A 16,681-nucleotide genomic window follows, 5' to 3' on the forward strand; every position below is an offset into this window, starting at 1 on the left:
GAAACACTTAGCACTACCTGACTGTTGTTAAAATGGACAATATGACTATTCTGTTCCCCTGGTGCAATTTTTTCCCCCACACTTTCTCATTTTTACTTTTCTATCCATGTTTTGCTTTCTGTGTGAGCAAAACATGGATACTTACCCCCCCCCCCCCCCCCCGTTTCTATCTTTACTTTGTTTATTCCCCATTAGGATTCAGCCGTGTGACATGACTGTGTGTAGAGCAGGAGACTTGGATATTAGGATGTCAGAGGGTTTCTGTCCAGGACAATCTCACATAATTATTTACAAGGCAACTGTTATCTCTACATTAGTGCTCCGAAGTCTGTCTGCGTGTGTGTGTGTGGTTGTCTATGTATGTGTGTGTGTGTGTGTGTGTGTGTGTGTGTGCGTGTGGTTGTCTATGTGTGTTTTTTAGGTGTAGCCAAGCCATCCTTTCAAAGTGTCTAAGTCAGCGATGTGCGTGGTGTGTATTTTTGTCTAGGTCTTCAAGAGAGAAAGCTGTCATCAGTAGAATGTCAATTAGGAAGTGTGTGTGTTTGTGTGTGTTTGTGTGTGTGTGTGAGTCTGTGGTAGTGTTGAGCGAAGCCGTCGTCGGCAGTGTGGTCTGACAGTCTTGTAGATCCACAGTGGAACCACCAGCGACATGTCTACTGCTGACAGCTTTTCCACACGCTCTCCTTTCAATGACACTGACGGCCAAAACCAAACACACACACACACATACAGTCATAATGCACACACACACAGACACACACACACACACACACAGTAATAATGCACACACCGTCTGTCTGCTTCTCTGTCTCTCACCGTCTGTTTATGATCTCCATGTAGTTTTGTTGACGGGTGATGATGAGGTATGTTCGGGAGTTGAGGAGAGAGAGAGAGAGAGATGAATCAGAGCGGTGACGTGTTGGTAGTCGCTACCGAAAACACCGGGTGTAAGCGATGACTCGACTGAGAGGTTTAAAAAAATACTTTGTATGGTTTTTTTTCTGTATTTATCCTCTGTGGTTTCTGTCAAGCTAAATACACTCAAATCGGCCAAGTGACAACTTTTGAAGTACAATGTTAAAGGTTTTTGCCGTTTTACCACCATCTCCTTTTTAAAAGGTGCCACAAATCCATCAGGGTCTGGATTGTCCGACTTTTAAGACACATGTGATCCCTCAAACTGAGTAAAAAACTGTTTCGAGGCTTTGTCCCTTTCCACCTGCTTGAATATCCCTGCTTTAGTTTGTGTTGTTTTCAAAAAAAGTGTTTGAAGAACACAAGCGCTCACTCATCTTCTGTTACCTCATCTCTTCTCAGGGGCAGACGTGACCGAGCCCAACAGCTCAGACAGCCGCGGCGAACGCCTCGACTTCTTCCTCAAACAGGAAGAGGCCCTCACCGCGGAGCCGGGCTTCATGGGCGCCAACGAATCGGAGGACGGCGGGGGAGGAGCCGGGGGCGGGAGCATCTCGTCCGTGGCCAATCTGAAGGCGGCACTGATGAGTAAGAACAGCCTGCTGTCGCTGCGGGCTGAGATGATGGGAGATGATAACCCCCTGCTCTATGAGTACCTGCCCAAAGGAGGACACTCCCTGTCGTGTAAGTCACTATTTACCCACACTGATCGTTACACACACTTACACTCACAGCCACAATTCGTCATAACTCATGTACACAAAAATATACCAGTGTGCGGTTGAGTGTCACCTGGGAGACGTTAAACATGTACTTGACACGAGTGGCTCCTGCTGCAGAGAATTTACCTTATCAGCCAACTGTATTTTAATAACTATAAATGCGTGAGTGTGTGTGTGTGGGTGAACGTGCGCGAGGTGCCACTTGAGTGTGTGGCAGTGCCAGCGATGAGTAGTCAGCGGTGACTCAGTGAGAGAACATTTTGCTGGGATCGCTCTCGCTGTCGTGAGAAAACATTTGTTTGGTTTTATGTGACAGTTTCTTTGTGTGTATAAGTGGGTCTACAGCTGCACTTCACAGCGGCAAAGTAACACAACAGAACTGCAGCAACTGTTCAGACGTTCGCTGGAATCTCAGCAGCGAACAGGAAGAATAGCTTCAGACAAACCCAGGCCTGCTCTTTGCTCCTGAAAACATCAGAAAGTAATTCATTTACCATAACAATTACATTCTTCGTGATCATGGATGACGTTCTGTAATTTGTATTTAATATAGTTTCATGTTAATATGTGTAACGCCTTCTAAAACCTGTGGAATATCAGAAAATAATGTTCAAATCACCCAATCTCTAATCATATCAATAATAGATCAATACAGATGCTTAATTGTGCCTAATTCCACAGAGGATGTCTTTCTTCTTCTATCAGTGTTATCTTTCCTTCAGTGAGGGTGCTAAACTGCCAGGGTGTGTATAGTAGATGTGTGTCTGTCTGTGTGTGTGTGTGTGTGTCTGTGTGTGTGTGTGTACTCGAGTGAGCGAATATTTGCCTGAGTCCATGTCCGCGTGGGCACACTCGTGTGTTTGTGTTCCTTTGCTTTACTGGCTCGTAATTGGATCTTTTGTCCCGAGTTCTGCCCGTCTTTGTGAGCGGAAGAAAAGCAGAGGAAGGGTACAACTCCAAGCATCGTCATGCCTTTTGAGTTGAGCCCCACTCACCTATACAAAATAATATAAAGACAGGGCCAGGACTGAATGGACCAAAACACGCGCTCACAATCGCAGGAGACGCGCACGTGCCCGCGCACGCACGTCACATCACATCACCCCTTTTGTGCGAGTGTTAAGTGTGTGGGATTGAGATGTTTCTCTTGGCTTAGAGAGGAGAATCAGATGCTGTCACAGCACAGAGAGACAGCCTCACAAGCTGCGGCAAAGAGAGGAGGCTTTTTTGATACACTTTGCAGATACACTAAGCCTTGACTATATGAAAAGGAGATTTGGAGAATTCAGAGAATGTTAATCATTCGCTCCCCCGTTTGGAAAAAGGAAAAAACTTGTTGAATGAGTCCTATGGCTGTATTTCAGCCGTCACCAGAGGGACCTTGGGGGAGGTTTTTTGGTTAGCCGTACCCTATTTTGAATTCCCTGCACAATAGGGGTCGGGGAAATGGCTTTGTCGAGATGGCCAGCAGCCTCCCTCCCTCCCTCCCTCCCTCCCCGAGTCTGTCCCTGTGTCTAAATGAGGACAGAAAATAAACAAACAGTGTACCTCAGATTACTGGGCGGAGGAGAAGTCTGCCCGGTTTGACAGATCACCGCTCCCTGCCTCCCCCCCTCTCCCCTCCCCTGTTCTCCTCCCTGCTTCTCCTTCACCCCTGCTCAACATCCTTCCTGCTCTCCCCCCTTCCCCAACTCCCTCTCTTACTCCCCCTCATGCCATCCATCCCTCCCTCCATCCTTTTCTCCTTCACCCCTCCTTAACACTCATCCCTCACACTCTCCCTCGCTCCCCCCTCCCCTTCTGGCTGGCTCCTTCAATTGCTCCATACTTGTCTGACTCCACGTCTCCCCCCCCCCCCCCCCCCCTTCTTCAACTTACGCTGCAGAGCATCAAAGTATGTTGTTCTAAAAAAAATCCTGGGAAAGTATTGATCTGGAAGGAGAAGGAGGTAGAACAAGGTCACCTGGCCCAAATCGAGAGAGACCACTGAATATCAACAAAAGGCCTTGACATAGAGTTTCTGTCTCCCCCTGCCTCCCTCTCTTCCTCCCCCCTTTTCTCTTGTTCTCTCTTTTCATGATAATAGACTCTTTAATAAAACATTTTTTTCTTCCCCTGAGATTCATACATTCACAATCAGATCAAAACGGAGAATCAATGTTTCTCAGTTTAGCCACTGAATACCTTTTTCTCTCTTTAGAAATTCAAACCACTCTGACCCCGCGCCTTGTTGACGGGGCTTGCAATTCAAATGCGCCCGCTCCTCTCCTCGCCATCCCCCGCGGATGAGGCCACAGGCCACATCCTCTCAGCGCGCGGAATGCCAACAATACAGTGGAACCAGTCCGGGTGTCAATCAGCTCTCCTGAATCAAATTAAGATCATTTGGATTCGGCCCCCGCCCCCCCTCTGTGCGTGCGTCACACGATCAATGCCAGACAGTGGCTTTTTTGCAGGACAGTCCCCGCGCACCTGTCCGCACTAACACTTCGTTCCGGCTCTAGAAAGAACATCCAATTAACTGCAGGGATGATGCTGACATTATTGAACTTTTCCCTCCACCACCCGCTCTCATCACTTCACGTTTACTTTGGAAAATGGACCCTGAATGCACCAGCTCCCAGTGACTCCACAGCCACTCTAGAGATTTCTCCAGTTTTAGAAATGATTGTATCATAGATTTTGCCAAACTAAGCCAAGCACCAGATTTGTATTTGGATTGTGAATAGCAACCCCTTCCGCTATAATTTGTTAAATAATCTGATCAATATTAAAGATAATGCTTTAGGCAACAAAGAGACAACTACAAAATAATGTGCAGAACCACAAAGGGGGTATTTCCACAATAGTGTACCTTTAAAATTGTCAAATGCAGGTAAAGAAAGAGCAGTAGGGGTCAAGGTAAAACTAGATATGGATTCAGGAGACGGAGATAACCTCAATCTGATTGTGGGATTTTCTGTCAAAGGCAACTTAATCCACTCACCAGATTTTGGATTTGGAGGCACTTTTCCAAACATCTCAGGAGATACACACCAAATACAGGTGGGGTTCAATTCTATGTTATTTGTATGGCACCACATCACAACACACATTATCTGAAGGCTCTCAAACCCAACAGTTCCCATAATGAGCAAGCACATGGCGACTGGGTGGAGAGAAAACTCCAGACTCCGTGTGGGCGGCCATCTGCCTCGACAGGTTGGGGTGAGAGGAGAAGAAAATGGGGGAGAAAATGGGGGGGAAAGAGAGAGAGAGAATGGGGAGGTAGTGCTAACAAGGTGTCATTAAGCCTCTTTTTTCTTTTTGCCATTAGGTCATGGCTAACCCCAATCCTATCTCGCTCTTTATTCCTTACAACGGACTTACCAGCTTTTAGGCGATTAGCGGCTGGCACCTGCAAAGGTCACCCAACAGAGCCAACAGGTCATGTGACCGTGTCTCGGAGGCAGGTGGAGGTGAGGGAGAGGAGGGAGAGGACTTCAGTGTGAGAAGAGCTAAAGGTTCTGTAAGAAAGGACTGCGGCTTGTGTTTGAGTTCTTCCGCCTTCATCGAGTGCTAAAAGTCAATCGAGTTACCCCACCTTACTGTACATTTTCTTCTTTCTGGTTCTTTCGCTCTTGTCGCTGCTCAGTGACTCAGCCTGCTGTTATTTGTTTTCTGTACAGCTCGGCAGACACGACGGCAAAATTGAACTCAGCGAGACGAGAGCGCTAGAAATTACAGACGTATGTTGAAAACTCTTCCAGCGACGTATCGAACCGAAACTGTTAAAGCCGGGGCGACGTAGATATTTGCCGCGACAGAGGGGTGTCGATTGCCGGGACGCCATTTGTTAATCAGCTGCTGTCTCTCTCCTGTAGCTCATCCCCTGACTCTCCGTCTTCTTCTTCCCTGTCAATGTTGTTCCTCCCGTCACGGCCGGAGGTGGGGAGGAGAAGACGGGGGGGTTGAGCATTTGTGTGTGTACGTGTGTGTGTGTGTGTGTCTGTACTCTCAGTAAGTGGGAGTGGGGAGAGTCGGGCGCGGTAGTTTAACATTCCAAGAATCCGTCCACGGTCGAGCCTCATGGTTGTGTGATTCTGTCCGTTGTGCAGAGGAGGGCAATGAATGGCTAACCCACTGCATAACTCTGGAGACATTCCCCAAAACGCTGCCCACACTCACACATTGCCATACACACAAACACACGCACACACTTGCACAGACACACACACAGAGACGCACTCAGAGTTCGCAATAACCTGCAATGCATTTTACTTTGATTAATATGCACTACAGGGAAAGGAGAGGCACTCGTGCTACGGGCTAATGGGGGTATTAATGTAGGCAGAAATAGCTTCAGCGTGAGAAGAGCTAAAGGTTCTGTAAGAAATTCGCATTTCTTCTTCCAGCGTGCCTTAACTTGTTGCTGGTAAACATCTTACATGGTCGATATAGTTGTCCTTTACCCTGCGTGTGCAAGAAGTCCTCACTCGAGCTGCAAGATGGCTCCTGTCCAAACAATCTCCCTCCACGCTACAGAGGATCCTCAAGCCCTCTCCTTATATGCATTTTACTCGCTCGCACAGCACATGCACAACGCCTCACAAAACACACACACACGCTGCCACCCTCTGCGCACGCATGTGGGTGGAAGGAGAAGGAGAGCAGAGGAGCAACAGAGAAAGAGAGAGAAAGAGAGAAGAGAAGCCCTAACCCTTTCCCCTTGGCTGGTGGAAAGTGAAACTTCTGAGTTTTTCTTCCTCCCCCTCTCCACTGTGTTTGATAGTGTAGCACTGGCAGCCTCTGTGCGCCCCCCTGCCCACTCTCTCCCGTTGTGTTGTGGTGGCCAGCTGCTAGCAGAGTTGCAGTTGTACGTGAGTGGGTGGGTGAGACTCGTTTCCTGTGCTCCTCAGGGCTCCGCTCCAACAACTACTGCAGCACGCTCCGGCCAGGGGCCACGGGGGCCACTATTCATAACAAACAGGGGGCTGGCTCCTCTCCTCCTCCTCCTCCTCCTCCTCCACTTCTTCTTCCTCCTCATCTTCCACCATCACCACTACCGCCATCATCGTCGTCATCAACACTGGCATACTGCCCACCCACTCCACCCACACCACTGCTCCCCTCTGAGCCTCGGCCCCTGGAGGCCCCCGGTCTGCGGGCTGGGGCACCCCCGCTGCGCGCAGAGGGGTCGGACATGGACTTGGAAGAGGCTCCCGAGGGCCCGGAGCCCTCCACCTTGCCTGAGGTAAGCACACAGAGCCTGGATGATCTCCAGGGCGGAGGCTGCTCTCTGGGTACCGCGCCTCCAGTCGGATTAAAGTTTGAAGCGTGTAAAAAAGTGGAGACGAGGATCCAGGGGGCAGCTTCACCCTGCTCCTGCAAACACACAGAGAGGGGTTGAGAGGTGACGGTGGTACCGGTGATGTGATGGGGGGGGGGGGGGGCTGGGTGTTAATGGGGTTATTTTTAATCAGCGCAAAGTCTTTTTTACACACAAGCACATCATCGCTCAACTCCTCTCTCGTTCCTCATTCTTCGTGTGGAATCTGGCACATTTCCTGCTACGCTGCACAAGAAACACTGTCTTTTGTTTGTCTTTCTTTTCTGCACGATTGTTTTTCCTTCTCTCCCTTTCAGATTGCCGGCTCCTCGCTCTCGTCTCACGTTTCATACAATTTCCTTTTTTTCTTTTAATATAGCTAGACCAGAATTCACCTTCCAAGCCGGGAGTCTTTGCTCGGCATTAGCAGTAATGTGGTTTATAGTGGTCGGATTAGGGATGACACATCCTGTCACAATGGCAGTGTGTGCTTAGATATGGTGGATAAGAGGAAAGGTAGTGAGATGAGACTGAGTAGAATCAATACAAGTAGACAATGAGAGGGTTGCTCTCGCAGCCCAGGAAATTGTTTGTTCTGCTTAGTGTGTGTGCATGTGTGTGTGTGTGTGCGTGCGTGTGTGTGTGAACACGACAGTATGAGCATGTGTCGACGCGCGTTGTACCGCCTCTCCGTGTGAGCGGGTGAGCATTTAGGAGCAGCGTTTGATTTCAGCGGACCTGCCTCCCAACAAGCCTCCCCATCTCTACGGACAAGCCATCTGTTTGCCCGGTGCACAGTGTTCTGTTCTTAGAGAGGGGGATGAGGAGGAGGGGGAGGAGGAGGAGGAGGAGGCCAAGGAAATGGGTGGGGGGGGTGAAGGAATGACAGGAGCATGGTGTAGATGGAGGACGGATTCAGTCGAGGTGGAATGCAAGACGGGAGAAGAAGGTGGGGACGGGTGCATCCAAGTGGGGGTTGAGTATATGAGTAACAGAGGGATGATATTATTAATACTGTAGATCAACCGAGGAGCTCGTTCTGTGGGACAGCTCCGGCTTCCAGGAGCTGTCAGTTCTTTATCGTACCAGACTTTTTCTGTTTCTGCCTCCTCGTCTCTTTAAATCATTCTGACATGTCATTTCTCTTCTTTTCTGTTTTCATGTGTGTGTTTCTGTGTGTCTCACATCGAACAGCCTTGTCTTCACAGCTTCTGTCACCTGCCTGCCTCCTGCATGCCCAGACAATATTCCATACAGCCTCTATGAATGTGTGTCTGTGGCATAATGAATTGTTTTGTGTTCACAGGAGGTCATAAAGGATGAAGAGGATATGAAAGAATACAGCGCAGGTACGTTTCAGGCTGTATCCAAATATTTCATAACTAAAGAGAGGTGGGTTTTTTTTCTTCCTGTGCCATACGTGTCTATTTCGCTCTCTCACTCTGCCTCTTGCTGTCTCAGGCTTGGAAGGTGATCAGTCTCCTGTCGAGAGGGATCAGATGGTCCATGGGATGTGTGCTGGTGGGCTGATGCCTGCGGCAGTGTCCGAGGCTGGCAAAGGGACTAGAGGGCCGATGGTGCTGGGCGAAGAGGCTGGATCAGGGGAGAGAGTCCTGCCAGAGCCCGGCGCCTGGCCCTCACCGGGGTTCGCCTGCTCCCTGTGCAAACGGCTGTTCAGCCGCCTGGAGCATCTCAGGGAACATGAATACCGCCACACCCTGTCTCTGATGGCCTTGTCCATGGACTGGGACATGCAGGGTCCGACCCAGCCCCGTCACCAGTCCCAGTCCCAGCCTCTCCCGTACCACCAGTCCCACTACCGCTCCGCTGTGGCCGAGTCAGTGCCGGCACGCTACCTCTGCTCCCAGTGCCCCGCCAGCTTCACGCTCAAGTCCAACGCAGACCGACACGAGAAGACCATCCACTTCAAGAAGAAGCTGATGCAGTGTCTCTACTGTCTGAAGCACTTCAGGGACCGCACAGACCTGCACAGGCACCTGTCCTCCGTGCACTCTAAAGAGAGAGGGCACACCTGCCCCGCCTGTGCCAAGGCCTTTAGCACCCAAAAGAACCTGGCGACACACGTTAAAGTGTGCTGCCAGGTGGGCTCAGTGCCAGGGACCATACTGGGAGGCGGAGCTGGGATGGAAATGTCCAGGGGCGGGGTTATATATCCACTGTGGCGGCTTTCTCAAGAGATGCAAGTTGACAATCATAATCACAGTATCAATGTGGAAGACTGACACTGGACGCACAGGCTGCAGGTTTATGTACACACATCCACACCCACCGGTTAGCGTTGTATCCTCACTTGTGTTGTTTGTTCATGCCAAAAATGACTTGTAGTGTCACTGCACTGATCAGCACGTCTGTTGACATGATTATTAATCCATAGAGAAAGTCATTTTTTCTGTTTTTTTTATATCTTGTTAAATTTCTTGTCATATTTTTTATGATAGATGATATAACAACATGTCAGAGGTGCAGAATTTCTATGCAAAACGAATCTTTAAAACAAACTTCTGGCTGTACGCAGGGTTGTTACGGTTTGTGAACGGCTTTGAGGAACTGGAGGTATGAAGGTGAATGCCTGTGTGCTGCGGGTGCAGAGAGCAGGGGGTCGGTCCCCCCCCCCCGCTCTAAACCACTTGTCTGGCTCGCTGTCGCCAGTCCCCCGTCTGACTCAAGTCTTCTCTCCTTTTTAGGCAGAGAGATCTTTATCTTTGTGTTCACCCCTGCCTGCATTATGGGGCACTAAGACACTCAGACACACAGCTCATATCTGCCCGGCTTTCCTGTGGCTCACGGCCCACACAACCACACCACCCGCAGGAACTCTGTAGTATTGCAGCAGGGACAGCTGAATAAAGTCAAATCAGCTCAATTTTCCTCGGCAGTGCAACTCAATAAATGTTAAAAATAGTAATTATTGGCATAAACGATGTCCATTTAAAATATCTGTGGTTACAGTAGCTTGAAGAGAAAGGAAAAGACAAGGTGAGTCTGCCACGGATCCACCTCCACTGGACGTGCAGGAGCTTGTCTCCGGTCTGACACAATTGTCTTGGGTCAGTTCTGTGAGTTCAGTGCAGATGGAGGCGATGCGCCAATCGAGAACAAAGCCAGCTAAAACAATAGAGCTGTAGCTGCTCAGATGGGGGGTTGGGGGTGGTGTCATTTTCTCTCTTTCTCTCTGTCGCAGATCTGTGCATCTTCTAGTGGCTGAGTGTGGCTGGAGCTGGACAGTAATTGGCCCTTCATGGCTCCGACCCTTCTTAACCCCTGACCCCTCATCTGAAGAGGAAGTGGGGACCGAGGGGGCAGATTCCCTTTAAACCAGACAGGCTTAGTGATGTCACTGCTGCAGGCAGATAATGGTGTGGTTGTGAGGGCGAGGGAGAAAAATAGGTGGGGGGGGATCAAGGATGACAAGTGGGAAAATGCTGGAGAGGAGAGTAAGGAAGGTGGTGAAGATAGAAGGCTGCAGGAGCGTGGACTCAGTATTTAAAAATCCAGACACATTTCAGCCAAATGTTCCTCCTTTGAGTTTCCAGCAGGCCTGTACCCTGCAACGAGATGTTGTTCTGATACAACCCAGCTCTCAAGGTTTTATTGTGTGCGCACTCACACTGTGGAAACTGCACCCGAAGGGGAGACGTCCACCTGTGCTCCGCTCTAATAATCCACTCGCTCCGGGAACATACGTAGATCTGTGATTTCTGCATGCGTGCAGCGGATAAAACATCTTATAGTGTGCGTCAGGAATCTACCCCCCCTGTCTGTTGTACGTATGTGAGTGTGTGTGTGTGTGTGTTTTGGTGTATGTATATACAGTATATACACAATGAACTCCCAAAAGCCAAATCCTTTCTAATACGAAATCCCATTTCTCAGGTAGCACACACTGTCCTAGCCAGCAGCTGTAGCGGACTGGTAGGCTTAGAGAAGTCAGGAACTAATCAGGATCTCTGCAGTATCAGCCGCTGAGGAGAACTGGCAAATAGTGTGTGGATGTTGTGTTTTTTTTTTTTTTTTTTTTGGTTTGGAAAATGTGTTGTTTGTTAAGACTGAAAGATCATTTTAACATGTATTGTACAAAAACATGTACTTTTCTCAACGGAATGAGATTCTGCTTGTAGTTTTGAATGCTGTAATTAAACTATTATGGAAATTGTGAAAACTTGATTTCCCTCTTTTCTGCAGCTGTCTGTGTCCTGCACATACACACATCATCACAACAATATGTCTGTCTCACGTGTTTGCGTTAATTTGATGTCTGCTCTCATCTGTTCTGCAGTTTGTGTACATGCATGTGTGTTTTTTTTTGTCGCTGTCACGTGTTTTAATCAGAACAGAAGTTGATTTGCCGACGGAGGTAATTATATCATATTATTTCACTCCTAGCGCAACTCGACCCTTAACTGTGTGTTTGAATCCATCCTTTATGTACAGTGAATGTGCACCGTGTGTGTTGTGTTGTGCCTGTGTGCATACATTCAGCCCTGATCTTTCATGGTTGTGTACTGTATGCTTTGACTGCAAAGCTTCTCATTGGCTAGAAACACACACACACACACACACACACACACACACAAACACACACACAATCTGCTTACTTGGATGCCCTTCACTATAGCTTAACTACCATTTAAGTCTAGACCTTAAGATAATTGGCTTAACAGACCTCTACACAAGAATCGGACATGGTATTAACATTATTTAAATTTTTTTGTAAGGTGAATTTTCCCTTTATGTGTGTGTGTGTGTGTGTGTGTGTGTGTGTGTGTGAGCGCTTTTATTTCCCAACCTTCCAACTTCATGTCACCGTCTGTGTTTGTCTTTCTGTCTGTGTTTTTGCTGTCCATAGCCGAGACCTTGGAGAGCAGTGGAGGCAGACCGACTGTTGTGTTGTGTTGTGTGTTTATAGTATCTCTCTTTGCCTTTATTGCTTTAGTATGGAGGAAGAGCTGTTGCCAGGGCAACTGTAGCTTTGACTGGGATTGGGGTGGCCATGGGAATTGATGGTACATTTCTAGACCATGCTGCTAATTAAATGTAATAACTGAGAAGTGACGACTGGGTTTATTCAAACGAGCTTCACTCAACAATAATCTTTTCTCTCTCTCTCTTTCTCTCTCTCTCTCTCTTTTATCTCCCCCGTCCCTCCCTCCCTCCCTCCCTCTCTCTCTGTCCCCACAGTGAATGACTTCACGGTGATCCGTAAAAAGTTCAAGTGCCCCTACTGCAGCTTCTCCGCTATGCACCAGTGCATCCTAAAGAGGCACATGCGCTCACACACTGGTGAGAGGCCCTACCCCTGTGAGATCTGTGGCAAGAAGTTCACCAGGAGGGAGCACATGAAGAGGCACACACTGGTGAGGGGCCGCACACCGTCACCGGAAGGGGGCAGAAACATTCCACCTCATCCAAAGTGTAAATGACTGATGGTTTGAAATGATGTGTTTCTGTCCAACAGGTCCACAGCAAGGACAAGAAGTATGTGTGTAAAGTGTGCAGCCGGGTCTTCATGTCGGCAGCCAGCGTCGGGATCAAACACGGCTCCCGGCGGCACGGCGTCTGCGCCGACTGCTCGGGCCGGGGCATGGCCGCCCTGCTGGACCACAACGGGGAGGTGGGAGGAGACATCTCCCCCGAGGAGGAGCTGTATCCCGGCGACCGCTTCCACGACGAGCAGGCGGAGTGCGACGGCGACGGGGAGGGGGAGGGGGAGGAGGAGATGCTGGTGGAAGGGGACGGCGAGCTGATGGGAGAAGGGGAGGAGGAGGCGGTGAAGTGGAAAGACTCAGGGATGAGCGCCGAGGCACACGGAGCCCTGGACAATGAGAAGGAGGAGAGCGACTCCTCGGCACCGGAGGGCGAGCAGCAGAACGGGACTGACCGGGAGTTCACCTGGATCTCCTAGAACCCGTCCGGCTCCTGCTCGTGGCCTCCTCACCTCCTGAAGATCTCCTGCGATCTGCTGGGCAGACACCACTGCTCTCTTCACCCATTCGTCCCAACGTGGGCGGGGCCTTCCTCTGAACGGAAAGGCTGTAGGGTGATGCACGACAATGATCTAAAACCGTTATGAGTGACATGCTCAAATGCACACACACACACACACACACACACACATACACACACAGACACAAACACACACTTAGGCTACTCTCAACCTTGGCTGCCATAGTAGAGGGAGAGTGGTGAAGAGTTGGCTCAAGGCTTTTTTCTGCTTACCTCCTTTACTTCTGATGCAGTGTTGCGTTGTTTTTTTGTGTGTGTGTGTGTTCTTTTCTTTCTTGAGGGTTCAGGCCAGAGTCCAGTAAGTTGTCTACTCTGTCACAGCAGGAATCAACGAGGACGCTGCCAAGGACATGGCCGACGTCGGACTGTAACTTTGTGTGTTTGCCATCACAATCACCATGGAAACCAAGAATCACTGACAGTGTAGGGAAACAGCCAGGAGGGGGAGGAAGATGAAGAGGGGGGAGGGGAGGGGGGGGGGGTCCACCTTGGCTGTAATGTTTCTAGGGGGAAGTGTCTCGCTCTCTCTTTCTCTACCGCTGAAGGGAGAGTTTAAATCTACTGCAAAGCTTGGTGTGTCGGAGGACGGGGGGGTTGGGGGGGGGGGGGGGGGGGATGGCACCGCGATGCAGAGTCCCACTGCCACAGACTTGCACTTTAACGACAACTGACTCCTATCAAAGCCCTGAACCCGTGGTTTACATTTTTCTGATCTGATCTTTGCTTACCTAAACGACTCGGTGACCGCACCTACCTTTAAGGACGTGAGCTCCATGTCCTCTTGACTGTTATCACGAAATCGAGATCACTGAATCTTTGTGCAGATTGCTGTTTATATATTATAGCCTATGCCTTTTTTCGGTGGGGTCCTTAATCTTTTTCTTCACTTGAGTTTGCCGCCGCGGTTTCTTATCGATTCATTCCAACGAGAACTTTGACAAAATGTACATACAGATTTGTTTTTCTTGGGGGGGGGGGGGTTACAACAAGGGAGTGAAGAGTGTGTGTGTGTGTGAGACACAGAGAGAGAGAGTGCAAAGTGTCAGAGTTTTAAACACAGTGCATATCAGCTTCTGCTTCCCTGTTTGGAAACACACTCACCACGAGCACACAGTGGATCCACGCCACCGGCACCACCAGCTCCTTCTGTCTCTCGCTCACGCTGATGATCGGACCTGAGAGCCTCGTCTCTCACCTGTTCCTCTTACCTTTTCCCTTGCTCATGTAATTCCAGTTTCTGAACACACAGATTATGCAGACTCTTTATCTTTCTTTTGATGAAATATATATATATATATATATGATTTTTTTTTTCCTTTGCCTCAAGCTTTGTAAAGTTTAAAAGAAGATGATCATAACTTGTGCTTGAAAATTCAGAGTTTGATATTTGTAGAGAGTGTCATATTAATTTGCTTTGTTTTAACGGATATTTATTGAAAAACCCTGTTTGTGGATTCCTGATTCTTTTGAGAATTCCCTCCTCTCTCTCTCTGTTTGTGTGTGTGTGCGTGCGTGCGTGTGTGTGACTGCCTGAGTATCCCAAAAAAGTCTATCTTGATTTTCTTAAGATTCTTTCCATGTTAATGACAATTCAAGTGAGGCAGATGACGTGTCTTATTATGAGTATCAGAACTATGATTACTGTTGTTGATGTTACTTATTAATTATTATTATTATTATTATTAAGTGCTGGATGCTAAGCTTTATTGTGTGTTCTTTTTTTTGGTGATATTTTATATCTTGTATAAGGGAAAAAAAGCTTTTATACTTTGCCTTGTTGTGGACAGCAAGCCATGGGGCTTTAACCAACCTGTTGTTGTGCCAGTTTACTCTTTTCCTGTCGTATTTGCTTTTTCTTTATTTTCAAACGGGGGGGGGGGGGACGGGGGGGGCAGCGTCACCGTCAGACTTCTCTGTTAGATATTGATTGAAACATATATTCCGCACACGCTTTTTTTTGCATCACTAATGTAAACTAATTGATTAATATCGAACCAAAACCGATCTAGTACCTTGTATACATGAAGTGCTTTTGTTTCACAGTCTGTGTGTGCAGGTGCTTTTTGATTTATTGTTGTGGTTAACAGTTTTGTTGTTGTTGTTGTTTTTTTTACTATTATTGATATTATTATTATTATTTTTGAACCTGTCACTATTTGTCACAGTTTGAAAATGTGCACATGTTATGGTATTATCGTGAATATGAAGGGCTGCGTGAAAGGACCGGCTAGCTTTTGAAGACTGCAACTTAGAACCAAGCTGATTTGTGTGTCTATTTTCTTTGTGCGACTGTCTCACGCCTTCACAGGGACACAATCAAGGAGAGATGCAGCATGCCGACGATTGGGTCGAGTCCACGTGCTGTGTTTCTGTCCGCTCGCATTTTACTGACTCCACTCTTGTTCATTCACATAAAGGGAAAGTAACTCTGGGAAACATGTTGTTGCCAGTGCTGGACACACACAAACACAAACACACACACACACACACACACATCAGGCCTCCGCTACAGGTGCCGTGGACTGCACTTCCCATCAACCCCCACTGAGAAAATCAGTACAGTCCGATTTTGTGATGCTTTCTTCATGTCCGGCGATGTCTTTTTATTTGATTGGTGTTATTTATTGGATTTTTTTTGTGTTTTTGTTTTTGTGTACTTTTCTGAGGTGACAATAGAAGAAAGACAATGGGGTAGGATTTCTACGAATGTTAATGTTGGGGCGCGGAAGGAGCCCGTGATCAGCGACCAATCTCTGTCTCCAGTGGTTCTGTCGTGGCCACTGGGAGACAGGTCTGGATGTATGTGTGATACCCCCCCCTCCCCCCCCTCCCCACTCCCCCACCCCTGCTCCCGCGCTCTCCTCGCGACCTGTAACCTGTATGTCCTCTTCCTCATACCGGGTTGTACTTCAGGAAAACGTCTGCCATCAGCCCCTCGATATGTGCCTCAATGACATTCCACCCGTGTGTGCTTGCTTGTGAGAGTGCTTGCTCCGTGACCACCTGCGTCGACGGAAAGAGATTAGCGCGATGTGACTGATCATATTAGAGGACGATTCCTTCGACGAGACAAATCATGACGGGCGCCTGAGATGCTCCTTCCCGCCGCGTGTGTCCATGACCTCCTGTGCCCTGATTCCGTGGTCTTAACTGCATGCCTGTGTTCATTTTTGTCATACCAAAGCGACGTCTTCGGCATCTGCACACAACCGTCTCATTCCCCACGATGCAAAACTGGAACTGTTTGCTCTGCTGCAGATGAATATGGGTATTCTTAGACGTGTACAAAATTGCAATCCTCATTTAGCCTGTATAGCTTGATTCACATGTGCAAATCATGAAGCCATAGATATGGGTATATCTATATTATACTATATTTCAAAATTTGGCGCTTTTTACTTTGGAATTTTTGTTCTTCTACTAAGAGTGATGTGTGTATACCTTCATATATATGAATTTATATTACTATTATATATTATTTATTTCCCCCCCTCGAGTTTCAGAGGGCGTTTGATTTGTAAAAGTTTGCCCTTGCAGCTTGAGGTTTGTTTATTTTCATTGGGAATATTGTTCAACATGATACTGACTTTATATTGATGATTATCATAAAACCTGTGTTTGTAACAAAATGTGTTAAATAATCAACAACAAAAAAAAAAAAAGCCTGTCCTGTTTTTACACCCGTTTTGTTTCGGGCAGATTTAAGTGCTCT

General features: G+C 48.1%; 1 protein-coding gene across 4 annotated transcripts in view; it reads left to right on the plus strand.

The window, feature by feature from the left end:
* The window catches only part of zbtb46 (zinc finger and BTB domain containing 46), a 59,519-nt gene extending 46,093 nt beyond the window's left edge, over positions 1 to 13,426 (plus strand). For 2 of the 4 annotated variants that reach the window (XM_062392689.1, XM_062392690.1), the window contains exons 4-7: positions 1,318 to 1,599; positions 6,536 to 6,870; positions 8,252 to 8,294; positions 8,407 to 12,109. In XM_062392689.1, the coding sequence (XP_062248673.1) occupies positions 1,318 to 1,599; positions 6,536 to 6,870; positions 8,252 to 8,294; positions 8,407 to 9,188 (1,442 nt within the window). In that variant the 3' untranslated portion in view covers positions 9,189 to 12,109. Of the gene's footprint in view, positions 1 to 1,317; positions 1,600 to 6,535; positions 6,871 to 8,251; positions 8,295 to 8,406; positions 12,110 to 12,144; positions 12,321 to 12,421 lie in introns of those variants that run through there. The other 2 variants (XM_062392692.1, XM_062392691.1) reach the window with 2 other exon arrangements.
* The last annotated feature ends 3,255 nt before the right edge of the window (positions 13,427 to 16,681 follow it).

Source organism: Platichthys flesus, chromosome 7 (genome assembly GCF_949316205.1).
Source record: "Platichthys flesus chromosome 7, fPlaFle2.1, whole genome shotgun sequence".
In the NCBI taxonomy this organism is placed as follows: domain Eukaryota; kingdom Metazoa; phylum Chordata; class Actinopteri; order Pleuronectiformes; family Pleuronectidae; genus Platichthys; species Platichthys flesus.